The 14,132-nt window shown below is 45.8% G+C and overlaps 1 protein-coding gene across 1 annotated transcript in view; it reads right to left on the bottom strand.

Annotated features, from left to right (window-relative positions):
• The window catches only part of Mei1 (meiotic double-stranded break formation protein 1), a 61,476-nt gene that overhangs the window by 21,451 nt on the left and 25,893 nt on the right, over nt 1-14,132 (bottom strand). Inside the window, 10 exon segments of the mRNA XM_038342771.2 lie at nt 2,650-2,747; nt 4,768-4,837; nt 7,595-7,664; nt 7,666-7,707; nt 10,711-10,728; nt 10,764-10,839; nt 10,841-10,885; nt 12,429-12,450; nt 12,453-12,519; nt 13,887-14,001. Of these exon segments, the coding sequence (XP_038198699.1) occupies nt 2,650-2,747; nt 4,768-4,837; nt 7,595-7,664; nt 7,666-7,707; nt 10,711-10,728; nt 10,764-10,839; nt 10,841-10,885; nt 12,429-12,450; nt 12,453-12,519; nt 13,887-14,001 (623 nt within the window).

Genomic DNA, 14,132 nt, shown 5'->3' with positions numbered 1-14,132 from the left:
TGAACTTAACGTGTGGAAGGACACAGACAGTATTCATTCATTAATTCACTCACTCATTCATTCATTCCTCTGATATGTTTCCCGAATGGCTTACTCTAGAGCAGACTGTGAAACCTACTGGAGTCCCTGAAGGGAGTGATAAGAGAGAATTGCAGGAAAGTGGTCAGTGCCATGTTCCAGGTGTGGAAACAGGAAATCAGGCTAACCTATGGCGGAGGGGGCAACCTTAAAGGGCAGAGAATCCAGAGGGTAAGCAGAAAGCAGGCAGAGAATGGGAGAGATTTTTCTCTCTCCCAAGGGACAGGAAGCAAGGAGTTTGGAGACCCAGAGCCATAGGCAGGCACATTTCCGTTCACTATGAACAGGTACGGGGCGTCAGGGACCATAGGGCCATGTGGATAACTCACAGCTTGACTGCAAAAGACATCAGATGCTGCTGCTTAAAGAACTTGAATATTAGCAGGGCAGATTAGTACTTGAGCAAGGAAGTTGTGGCACATGCAGTTCCTATCACTACTGACCTGTGCATCAGGATGGCACTCAGGTGGCTGAGAAGGGGGAGACAGCTCAAGGGCACCCTGGCCTACATAGTGGGATCCTCTCTCTCTCTCTCAAAAAAAAAAAAAAAAAAACCTTGAAACACAAACAGCAAAAACCATTTGTATTTGCTCCTGGGAGTAGAGATCCTAGTTTTCTTATGGAACCTGTTTTACAAGAAGGTACAGAGGAAGAGAAACAAAGGATCTCAAAGCTTTTTCAACTTTTTGGGAAAGTTACCACATTACCCTTATTCTTTGTATCACCAAAGGCCAGCGAGCTCTCCCCTCACCATCTGACGCTGCTACGCAGACTGACGGGTGAGGACCACAGCTGAAGAGCAGGGGGAATTAAGGAGATATAAAACTTCGCCAGGCGATGCTTCAGCAGTGAGTGGAGACAGCTTGGAGAATGAGCGCCTAGAAGCGGGGCATCCAAGCTAAAGGCCAGCCGAAAGAAACACACCCGCCAAGGCAAGTCCTACCACATGTAGAGGGATCCCCAGAACAACATGGCAGCACCAATCCATCAGGTGTTCCAAGTCCAATTCAATTCTTCTCCAGCAACAAGCTCCATATGTGTATGATACAAGGTGAGTGTCCTTGAGCCTCACAGATCCACCTGGCACCTCTCCTCATGATACATCAGGAAAGGGAATAAAGCCACGAGTGTGAGAGTAAGTCAGCTGCTCTCCTGGCATTCTGAGCTCTGACAAGGTGCTTAGTGCCCAAGGGAACGGGCCGCAGGTGGCCGGTGGGGGGGGGGGGGGGAACGACTTCCTTTTGTTCTGACAATGAGGGAGTGTAAGAGGCAGCCACAGTGATGAGGCTGCCAACAGTCTCGCGGTCACCGTCAAGCGGAGGCACTGAGGTCTTCTCTCTTGCAAGTTGTGACCTGAGCAGCAGACCGCTGGGATACCATCCGGCCAAATGCTGGCCAGTGTGTAATGAAAGAATCAGGCCCCCAGGCACATGCTGGAAGTAATAAATTGCTTGTCTGGACTCCTGTCTGTCTCGGTACGGGAGTATCTGAGAAAGGGAATGGACCCGGGAGATGAGGGGGGACCCAGTCTTCATCGTGATGACAGGAAGAAACAACTCAACACCTCTCTAACTCACCAAAGACAGGATAGCATGAGCGCACACATAAAACAATCATTGTCCTATGTTATCTCAAATGATAAGTCTAGAAGTAGGGGAGTTTCATAAGAAATAACCCTGTAATCATTGTCTGATCTATCTGTGCCTCACCAGGCATAGGGGAGAATTCAGGGACTATTCAATAAAAGAGAAGATTTCTAACAAGAGGCCGACACCCACTGTTCTTCCTGCCTGGGTCCTGCTTGGCTCTCCTTTGGTCCCCTGTCTAGCACAGCCTCCTCTCTTCTGTCTTCCTCCACCCCTCTGCCCATGTTCATTTCCTTCACAGTGCTGTGCCTGACACTGCACCTATTGTATAACACCCGCCTTTCTCACTGGAAGAGAAAGGGCGCTGTCTCCCCAGCTCTTTCACTAGCACCTGGAATACAGTCTGGTATAAAATGTATGCACAAGAACTACTTCATGAGCCGGGCAGCGGTGGCGCACGCCTTTAATCCCAGCACTCGGGAGGCAGAGGCAGGCGGATCTCTGTGAGTTCAAGACCAGCCTGGTCTACAAGAGCTAGTTCCAGGACAGGCTCCAAAAAAGCTACAGAGAAACCCTGTCTCGAAAAAAAAAAAAAAAAAAAAAAAAAAAAAAGAACTACTTCATGAATGAACGAACAAAGAAATAGAACGGACTAGTCGAGAGACACTGAGTCCTGGGCGGATGCAGACCAGGAGAGTGTTGGTGTGGGGTGGGGTGGCGCAAAGGAGACAGTCGAGAGAGAAGATTTAGAGCCAATAAACTCCAGGGTCCTTCTCAACCTTCCAGAGGCTAACATCCCAGGAACCCTGGACCCCATCAGTGTCTCTACTATTATTTCACGTCCTTAGAAATCATTCTAGAACTCTATCAGTGTACCTTCTAGCAAGGTGGTCTCATTGCATTGACTCATTATACAGCCAATCAGCAAGACTAGCGGACTGAGAACTGTCACGGGACTCGGGGTGGTCAGATCACTTCATCTTACCTTCTTGGGAGGAGGGTTCTGTCTTCTCTGGAGCTGAGAGCAGATTGAGGCACATGTAGTAGAGGAAACTGGAACACACCTGATTGAGGGATGAGTGACTTGAAGGGGGAAATAAGAACAAAAGAGGCAGCATTACTACTTGGGCCCCAACACCATTAACCCCAACATCTGCTAAGACATCATTGCCTTGTGCCAGAGCCCGGTGAAAGTCTAATCATGGCTACAGCAGAGGAGACCCTAAGGTGGTTAGAAAAAGTAAGTAGCTGGGGAGGGGAAGTGGAGAGATGGCTCAGTGGTTAAGGGCATTTGCTGATCTGGCAAAGAACACAGGTTCAGTTCCCAGCACCCATAATGGACAGCATTCAACCACCACTTCTAAGGGCACAGCACACATACAGACAAGTAGGTACACACACACACACACACACACGAAATAAAAATAAAAAAATATTTAAAAGTAAATATGTAACAGCTGCCACATTTGCAATAGGCACCAGCTCCTGTGGGATCACTGAAAGCTTCCTGAAACATATACTAAGGAAGGCTGCCCAAAGATACAACACGCAAAATACACTAAGGAAGTCTGCCAAACATACAACACACAAAATACACAAAGGAAGTTTGCCAAACATACAACACGCAAAATACACTAAGGAAGGCTGCCCAAACATACAACACACAACATACACTAAAGAAGGCTGCCCAAACATACAACACACAACATACACTAAGGAAGGCTGCCCAAACATACAGGGCTGAAGAGTAGTACAAATGTAAGGAGCGACCTGACATGGTAGTTCGTATCCATAATTCCAGCACTCGGAAGGCTGAGGCAGGAGGATTGTCGTAAGATCCAGCCTGGGTAGACCATTTGCAAATAAAAGAAAAAAAGAAAGAAGGAAAAGGAAGAGGGAAGAGGAGGAGGAAGAAAGAAGAGAAAGAAGAGGAAGAAGGAAGAAGAAAAAAGGAGGGAGGAAGAAGAGGAAGAAGACACTGAATGCAGTTCTGACCTTGAACCCAGACTGACTCCTGAATACTCTTGAATGTGAACATTGTATTCAGAGCTATGGAAGGAGAGCCGCATGTGATGCTGTGGTCACTTTGTAAGCTCTGGACAGTGGCAAATCCCAGATGGGAAAGTACACAGAAGGACGATCTAGAAAACTAGCAAGACACTGAAATACTGACATCCACAATGAGCAAAAATTGGTCCTCTGAAATCGCCGAGCTGGCAACAGCTACAAGTTGATAAATATTGTATCCCTTCACCTCTGCAGGCCTCAGTTTCTCCATTTACTGAGATTACACAAATAATCTCCAAGAACCTGTGGTGTTGATCTTTCCTTGTGAACTTGACACAACCTAGGCTCTCCTCGAACTTCGTGAGAAGTTGTGTCGTTATGGGTTAGTGCCTTTCGGCTATCTTTGAAGGTGTGTTAAGTTAACTGATGCAGGAAGACCCAGTCCACTGTGGGTGGCACCATTTCTAGGAAGGGAGTCCTGAACTGTATAAGGAATCAAGAAAGGAGGCTGGAGATGGCTTAGGGGTTGAGAGCACTGGCTGCTCTTCCAGAGGTCCTGAGTTCAATTCCCAGCAACCACATGGTGGCTCACAACCATCTGTCATGAGATCTGGCGCCTTCTTCTGGCCTGCAGGCATAGATGCAGGCAGAACCACTGAATACATAATAATTAAAAAAAGAATAAGAAAGCCAACAGTGTGAGCAGCCAGCAGGCGCGCATTTCATTTCTCTCTCTTCTTGACTGTGGATATGATTGTGACCAGCTGTTTGAAGGGACCTTGCCTTAACTTCCCTATTCTAAGCTGAAATAGCTCTTTTCCTCCCGTACGTTGTTTCTGCCAGGGTGATTTATCACAGCCACAGAAATGAAACAAGGACAGAGCCCTCCCAGTTTTGATGTGACAGCTGCCTGCTCCACAATCACTTTTCCGTGGCAGAGGAATCTCAACTTACAGAAGCACCTTCAGCTCGTGTGTCAGTTGCTGGGCAACACTGACACGGTTTCCACGACTGAACCACCCACCAGACACTCCCACTTGTCCGATCAGAACTTTTTCTGGCCCCTGCTGTCCAGTTCTGCGGAAGCCATACATACCTCTGGCCATTGCAGAACTTGGCCTTCAGCTCCAGGGTCAGCCGTATGATGATGAGTCAGCTTCAGGGAACTGGGGAAAAAAGCAGAGCTGTTCAAACCAGGGCTTGTCAACAGGAAACTTGCAGGTGTTGGTGTCGGGGTATTGGTTTTGTAGTCTTGGGGCCTAGCTCATCAGGATCTAGTAGCAGTTAACTTCTGAGACTCTGCTTTCGTTATCTGTCCCTCATAGGTTGGGAATAAGTACATCTTTTGTATGTCTATTTTTAGAGACAGGGTCTCACTGTACAGCCCTCAGCTGTCCTAGTACTGGCTCAGTGGACCAGGCTGGCCTTGAACTCACAGAGACACACCTGCCTCTGCCTCCCAAATGTATGCCACTACCACCTGGTGGGAATAGCACACCTAACAAATGCTTGCTGGATCTCTCTCTCTCTTTCTCTCTCTCTCTCTCATTCTAGTATAACATGGTACTTTCTGCAGGCACCAGAAAGGGCCTTGTTGCTTCTACCTTGTCTCATCTTTGTTGAAACAATCTAGTTTCAGACTCAGAAAGAAGAGTGGTAGTCATTGTCTTATCCCTATCTCTAAACTGCCTTTGTGAAGGAGACTGGATCTCGGACCACAGACCTGAAAACAGCTTTTGTCTTAGCTAGTGACTGTGGCCTAGCTTCCTCTGCAAGGTTTCTTCCGGTCTTCCCTCACAGACTGGCTTTCACTCCCAGCACCCACTCAAGTGGCTCACAATTACCTGTAGCTCCAGGGAGTCTATGCCCTCTTCTGGCCTCTACTACCTCAATTACAGCAAATACCCTACACACATCACACACACACACACACACACACACACACCACCAACATGCACGCACCTCAAAAACAATTGTTAAAAAGGAAAGAAAACTCTAAATACATAGTCACAGGATACTTACAGTGGTAACCCTGGGCAAGTCCTTTTGTCTCCCTGATAACTCAGTTTATTGATCACTTCAGTGAAGGACTATGTGTAATTTCCCATGAGTTTTCAATCCATCAATATCTGTAAGCCATATCAAATAGTGTCTCAGACAGTAATGGAGGAAACCTTGTTAGCCAATTAACTTTAAGAGGTGGATCTAAGTTAAGGAGCTGGCTTTCTGGGACTGGGAGAGAAAAGAGAAAAGAAAAAAAAAAATCACTCTCTCTGTGTGATTCCTGCGGGGCACAACTGAGCTTGGACTTCTCATTCCTGTTTCGGAGTTTTCCCCTTATAATAAATAAAAATATAATTGTTTTATCCTTTAGATAGCCTGGTTATTTCCCGAATCAAGCCAATTTCTACAACACAGTAAGAACTTAAATTATTGAGGATGGAGAAGGAAAAAAAAAACAGAGGCCAGGTAGTCAGTAACATGGCTCAGGCACTTGCTACCAAGACTGATCACCTGAGTTGAATCCTCAGGACCCACACAATAGAAATGAAGAGATAATTTATGTAAATTATCCTCTGATGCACACATATACACATGACAGAAAGAAAGAAAGAAAGAAAGAAAGAAAGAAAGAAAGAAAGGAAGAAAGAAAGATGATAGATGGCTAGTTGGATGGTAGATAGATGATAGATAGATAGATAAAAATGGAAGGAACCTCAATGGACCACTAAGTAGTAGCTTCTATATAGAGTGCAACGGCTCCCTTAGAAGACACTTGGAAGTATATTAAGACCTTTCTCAGTTTTCACAATGACTGATGCCCTGGCATCCAGTACTCAGAATCAGAGACTCTGAGGGCTGGAGAGATGACTAAGCATCAAAGTACATATTCTGTTTTTGTAGAGATTCTATGTTCAGTTCCCAACACCCATGTCAGGTGACCCATAACTCCAGCTTCAGGGGATCCACATCTTCTTCCCGCCTCTGCAAGCACCTTCACTCACATGCACAATCACACCCATCCGTATCCACACCCACACACACACACACACACACACCGGCACACACCAACACACACATTTACACACCCACACACATCCACCCATTCATACCCACACACGCACATACATCCACATACCCACCCATCTGTATCCACCCACACACATCCATGCAATTTATTTATTTTTTATGATCTTTAAAATATTTTTTGCAGGGTGTGGATGGCACACACCTTTAATACCAGCACTCAGGAAGGCAGAGGCAAGTGGATCTCTGAGTTCAACACCAGCCTGATCTACAAAGTGAGTTCCAGGACAGCCAGAGCTACACAGAGAAACCCTGTCTCAAAAAACAAAAATTAATTAATTAAATTTCATTAAATATTTTATTACTTTTTATAAATATTTATTACATGTAACTAAAAATAAATCTTGACGAGAGAGAGAGAGAGAGAGAGAGAGAGGAAAGCGAGAGAGAAGAGGGAGAGAGAGAAGCAGCAGCTTCTAAACATCATTTGTAGTCTCAAGGGATATGGTATATAAAAGGAATGGGGGATCCAGGGATTAGAGGCTCACACATTTAACCCCAGCACTAAGAGCAGAGCAGGTGGCTCTCTCTAGAGTTCAAGGTCAGTCTGGTCTATATAGTGAATTCTAGGACAGGCGCTCTATATAGTGAGACCCTGTCTCAAAAAAAAAGAGAAAGACAACACTGAAAGTATCAATAAGTTGGAAAACTGACTTCAATAGCTTTGATTGCTCCATGATTTTTTCTGCCACCCAACCACTGGACAGAGAAAAGAACATACAGTTTAACGGACATGCAAATGTCCACCCTGTAGCTAATGTTCTCTTTGAACACTCTCAACAGCTACTGGACAGTGCTCACCTCTCTGCAGACTTCCATAACAGCCTGCCACCTACCAAGCTTCCTGGAGAACTTCACCTTCATGTGGGGAACGATGACAAAGAGGCTGTGCAGAACTGAGAGGAACAACTTCCATCAGGCTTGGATGCATGGCCTCCTCCGAGTATCTCTGAAAGTACCAGAAGTGAGAAGACAATGCAGCACCAGGCCTGAGTCTCCGAAGAAGAAAAAGACGGCTTCAGAAACCAGCATCAAATCTACCAGGTTGGGATACCACTTCCATTTGACCACACAAGGAAGACTAGGACTCTGACCTCACAGGCCGACACCAAAGGACTCTGCCAATAGATAGTACCAGGTACTTACCTCCCTGGCCTCTGCTCTATCCCCTTCCCCCCAAACAAGAACAACCTATCTCCGAGAAAGATAAGTTATAATGTACAGGAGGCACTTCTAGGCCATAATGCAGGGGTGGACATATTTCTCTCACATAATTATAATTTTAATAGGATTATAGAATTTCAACCTTCATTTTTAACCTTCATTTTATTTTTCCCAAGATAAGATTTCACAGTGTAGCCTTGGCTGTCCTGAACGTTCACTCTGTAGACCAGGCTGGCCCCAAATCAGAGATCACCCACCTGTCTCTGTCTCCGACGCTGGGAGATTAAAGACGTGCACCACCATACCAACTTCTGCCTTCATTTTTTTTTTGTGTGTGATTCTGGGCAGTCATGGAGACAGCCTGATATAGACCTCAGGATTGAGGTAAAGGGCATGTTTCTGTACGTCCTTAACAATAACCCTTCTCCCCTCCATGAGTCTTAGTTCCTAAGTGTTGAACTGCTGGGACCTTTGAGACATATTCTTAGGACATTGCCAGTTCTTCAGTTTTCAAAACAAAACATTTAAATACATATAAATTATTATAAAAGTAGTAACTGGGGGTAGTAAGACACACCTTTAATACCAACACTTAGAAGCAAAGGCACGTAGATCTCTACAAGTTAGAGGCCAGCCTGGTCTACATAGCAAGTTATCTAGGACAGCCAGAACTATACAGTGAGACTGTCCCCAAAACCACAAAACCAAAAAAAGTAGTATGTGCACTTATTTAAAAAAAATCTACAAAATAAAGGAAAGTAGGAAGCAGGAATATTATAATATTCCATAATCTGCCCTGACTAATAAGGGGACTCTTGGTAGCTCACAGGACATCAGACCCTCCGAAGGAGAGGACTCTGGATGACCCTAGAGTCAACCACTCTGTCTCCCCCGCCCCCCAACCTGTTTCCATCATCTTCTTATAGGTCAACCATAAACAAAGCTCTGTGGACCAGGTCTCATTTCAGGTTGGTGTCTCTGATTTATGAAACACCACATGTCCTTATTGAGCTAAGGATCAAAGACATTCACTGTTGCTACTACTCGGGGGGAAAAGCAAGAAAAGCTATGAATACTGAAATTACGTGCTCTTTCTCGGCACACATAAGTACTTGTTTGCTTTTCTTTTCTTTCTTTTTTTGGTGGGGGGGAGGGGCAGGATCTCTACATAGCTCTGGCTGTCCTGGAATTTACTATGTAGACTAGACTGGCCTCAAAATCACAGAATTCCACCCGCCTCTGCTTCCTGAGTGCTGGGATTAAAGATGGGTGCCACCATGCCTGGCAATACTTGCTTTATAACAGTAGAAGAGTATCATTTAAAAAAAAATTACAGAATATAGTTTAGTGTGGTGATATTTTTGTTTGTGATCTAACAAATAAGCTTGCCTGAGATCAGAGTGTTGGAGCTAGCCACTAGTTAGCCACAAAGGCCAAGCCAGTGGTGGCACACACCTTTAATTCCAGCACTCGGAGGCAGAGGACAGACCATCTATGTGAGTTCAAGACCACCCTAAGCTACACAAGATTGATCCAGCCTAAAAAGAGATACAGAGCCAGGCAGTGGTAGCTCAAACCTTTAATCCTAGTCCTCGGGAGTCACAGGCCTTTAATCCCAGCACTAAGGAGGTGGAGACAGAAAGGGTATGACTGGGCAGAGAGTTATGATGGAGGAGTGCCTATGTGTTACTTTCATTGATTAATAAAAAAACTGCCTTGGCCATTTAAGAGGATAGAAAATTAGGTAGGTGGAGTAGACAGAACAGAATTGTGGGAGAAAGGAAGCAGAGTTGGGGAGACACTTCAGGCAGTCACCATGCCTTTTCTGTCCGAGATGGACTCAGGTTAAGATCTCTCCTGGTAAGCGACCACCTCATGGTGCTACACGGATTACTAAATATGGGTTAATTAGCCAATAAGAGGCTGAAACTAATGGACCAGGCAGTGTTTAAAAGAGTACAGTTTTCGTGAAATTATTTTGGGTAAAGCTAGCCGGGTGGCGGGACACAGCCCCGCCGCTCCATCTACAGAGTTATATAAGGCGAGAGGAGACAGAAGCTCAAAGATTCAGTCTGAAGATGCATGGAGACAGGATCCTGTCCACTTTGGTCTGAGGATTTGGTAGAGGTAAAAGGTCTCTCTGTGGTTGCTCCTTCACTTCTCTGATCTCTCAGCATTTACCCATATCTAACTCCAGGTTTTTGTTATTAAGACCAATTAGAATTCATGCATACAGTTTAGTGACAGCCACGTGTAAGGTCTGAGGCAGGGGAGAGATACAGGGAAAATTCTAATGACCCTTCTGCCGTGGCCACGGGGACAAAATTACATGTGACTGTAAAACAGGTACCACATTACAAACGTTACCTGTTACTGATTTCAACTCTTTCGTCAGATGAGTCTATTACTTTTATAGATGAAACTCACTTTCTATGTTACTACCAAAGTAAGGTGAGCTGCAAGAATAACATTGATAAAGGGCTAGGACTAGCTGAGTGCTCCCCCAAGATCCATGCTGCCTGTGGAGGAGAGCCTTACCATCACATCAGGGATGCACAGGGATGGAGGAGAGCCTACTATCACCACAGGGGCACAGGGAGTCACAGAGGAGAGCCTACCATCACCACAGGGATGCACAGGGAGTCACAGAGGAGCCTACCATCACCACAGGGGTGCACAGGGAGTCACAGAGGAGAGCCTACCATCACCACAGGGATGCACAGGGAGTCACAGAGGAGAGCCTACCATCACCACAGGGATGCACAGGGAGTCACAGAGGAGAGCCTACCATCACCATAGGGATGCACTATGGAGGAGAGCCTACCATCACCATAGGGATGCACTGGAGTCACAGGCACTGAGAAGAAATTCTGAGAAGGCCTCCAAGGTGTCTTCCTCTCTGCACCTGGAGCTGTGAAGGATTCTCCTGAGTGGAAGGCTCGCCTTGGAATTCCACAGCCAACCTGAGAAATCAGTACATATGTTTTTTATTAACACCCATGCACCGTGAGAAAGAATGTATCCAAGGCTGAGAAATGGCTCAGTGGTTAAGAACACGGCTGCTCTTCCAGACATCCTGAGGTCTGAGTTCGATTCCCAGCAACCACATGGTTGCTCACAACCATCTGTAATGAGATCTTGTGCCCTCTTCTGGACTGCAGGCATACATGCAGACAGAACAATATATATATATATCTTTTAAAAAGAGAGAGAGAAAGGATGTACCCTCTTACACTGAGCTCAGAATTCAGGGAAAGTATTCCCACCTTCAGGTGGAAGCAATTTTAGGACTCCTCAATGAGAAATTCAGGGCTTTAATCAGTCCTCCAAGTCTCTGCTGCCCCATTATATGGCTCTTCCATACCCATGTGTACCCCCTGACCATCTCATGCTATCTGCTGATGCTCCTCTCCCTGCCTATACCACTTCCTTGGATTTTATGCAACGTAGAGAATTTGCTATATACCCAAAGCCTCTTCCCACAGAGACTGTCAGCTCCCTGTGGGCAGGGGTCACTCGACTCATCTTTCTATCTCGAGGTCTGGCACACAGATGTGACAAACATCTGTTTATGTGAAGTGTGTTCAGAGAAGAGTGATGGGTGACATCAGGCTAGTTTCAGGGAGGAACAAACAAAAGTGAATAAGACATAACTTCATGGGGGCTGGAGAGATGGCTCAGTGGTTAAAAGCACTGGCTATTCTTCCAGAGGACCCAGGTTCAATTCCCAGCACCCACATGGTGGCTGACAACCATCTGTAACTCCAGTCCCAGGGGGATATGCTTCTCTCTCTCTCTCTCTCTCTCTCTCCTCTCCTCTCTCTCTCTCTCTCTCCTCTCTCTCTCTCTCCTCCTCTCTCTCTCTCTCTCCTCTCTCCTCCCTCCTCTCTCCAGCTCTCTCTCTCGTCCTCTTCTCTTCTCTCCTCTCTCTCTCCTCCCTCTCTCCTCTCTCTCTCTCCTTTCTCTCTCTTTGGTTTTTCAAGACAGGGTTTACCTGTGTAGCCCTGGCTGTCCTGGAACTCACTCTGTAGATGAGGCTAATGTCAAACTCAAAGATCTACCTGCCTCTGCCTCCCAAATGCTGGGATTAAAAGCGTTCATCACCAACTACCTGGCTTGATACCCTCTCTTAGCTTCCATGGTAATGCATGTACATGGTGCAATACATACATTCAAGCAAAACACCTACACACATAAAATAAACACATACATACATTCAAGCAAAGCAACCTACACACAAACATAAAATAAAAATAAACAAAGCTTAAAAGATGTTTTTTAAAACAAACCTCATGGTACAGTAGCAAAAGCATCACCAGGATGCTTTGGGGGAATCTTAGAACTTTCCTACCCAAGCTACTCGTTCTCAAACTTCCTCCACATACTCAACCCCATTCAGAGTTCTTTCACAATTGGGAGAGCAGCAGAGGCCAAGCACTACTCCGTCCTTTGCCTAGGAACTCATCAGACCCTACTCTCCAGCCTCAGGCTGCAGAGGCCGCTTACCTGCAGGCATTCCTGAACCCTCCAGAGTGCTCAGGAGGAATTTCCCCATTCGAAGAATGCCTTCTCTGAGTTTCTACCTGCAAGCATGGCCCTGGGGTGAGGAGGGGAGAGGAGATTATGAGTCACACAACCCACTCCACGTGCCAGCCTAGGCCTGGATGGCACAGGCCTCTCCTTCCCTCGCTGCAGCCTGCCCTGGACATACACCTAACTTTCCAAGGGATCGTGTTAACAGCTTCACGAATCTGAGCAACTCCCTTAAAAATAATAGAGGCAATAACTTTAACCCCATGTGCCTAGCACCTCAAGAATGGCTCTTGGTCTATTACAAACAGAAAGGAAGCTATCACAGCTGGTGAACAATAGCCAAGTAGTTGTAACACCCACATTGTTGCTCCCTAACACAAGAAAGCCCTCACTCCAGCAGTCTGAGAATACAACCCTGAAAAACAGAACACTCATACTGAGAGCATCTTTCCTGATATCATAAGGCTAGGAACCATTAAAAGCCAATAATTAGCCGGGCGGTGGTGGTGCACGCCTTTAATCCTAACACTTTGGAGGCAGAAGCAGGTGGTTCTCTGTGAGTTTGAGGCCAGCCTGGGCTACAGAACTATTTTCAGGAAAGCCAGGGCTCGAAAAACAAAAACAGCCAATGATTACAACATAGTACCCATCAGTTAGATTCTTTCTCATAATGTGAGAGTGTTTACCATACCTACAAGGTAGGGTTAGGAATGTGGCTTAATGTGGAGTACTTGCCTTTTACTGATTCCCAGAAGCACAAAAGTAAGCAAGAAAACAGAAACAAAACAAGAAAGAATGTAATTAACCATGTTTGGATAGTAGCTAAATTATTTTGGGACATTATGTAGCCGAGGCCAGCTTCAAATTCTTCAATCCTCCTACCTCAGCCTCTTGATAAGGATTATAGGTATGAGCCTTGCTTGCTAAGGTACCTTGAATTTTTTTTCTAAGAAAGGGTTTCTCTGTAGCTTTGGAGCCTGTTCTGGAACTCACTCTGTAGACCAGGCTGGCCTCAAACTCACAGAGATCCGCCTGTCTGTCTGCCAAGTGAGTGCTGGCTGGGATTAAAGGCAAATGCCGCCACCACTGCCCAGCGAAATTTTGGTCTTTAGAGAAAAGTGTTTAACCCCTGGGGCTTCAGTTTCTTCATCAATCAGAATGGAGATAGTTGTCCTTACACCTATAAGTTGGTATGGGAGATAAGGTGATGTACAAATTACTTTTCTAAGGACAGGTTGGAGAGCTGGAGAGATAGCTCAGTGGTAAAGTGCTTGCCTAGCATATATAAGGCCCTAGGTTCAATCCCCAGTATTCCAAAATAAAAAAAAAAATCTAATAAATAAGATAGGCAAGATAATGCATGCTTCCAGTCCCTGGCAGAGAAAAGAAAAGACGGACAGACATTAGGGCAGGGGCTTGCACTTCACTCACCAGGGGCCTCCTGTTCAGCGGGGTCTGGGAAAACTCCATGCATCGACTCAGCATGGCTTCAAGCAAGGCCCGAAGGGCTCTGTATTGCACAGGTAGAGAGCTCTGATGGTCCTTCCTACAACCACGGAGACAAGAATAAGCTCAGAGAGGTAAGATAGCCCTAAAATCCATGCCACAGGGTTTGGGGCGTTGGGAGGCCCAGAGCAGATGCATAGCTTTCTTTACGTTTTCACCCTCTGTACTCAC

This window comes from Arvicola amphibius, chromosome 9, assembly GCF_903992535.2.
Source record: "Arvicola amphibius chromosome 9, mArvAmp1.2, whole genome shotgun sequence".
In the NCBI taxonomy this organism is placed as follows: Eukaryota; Metazoa; Chordata; class Mammalia; order Rodentia; family Cricetidae; genus Arvicola; species Arvicola amphibius.
Note: the sequence above shows the minus strand (reverse complement) of the source record. Positions and strands in the feature narration are given on the sequence as shown.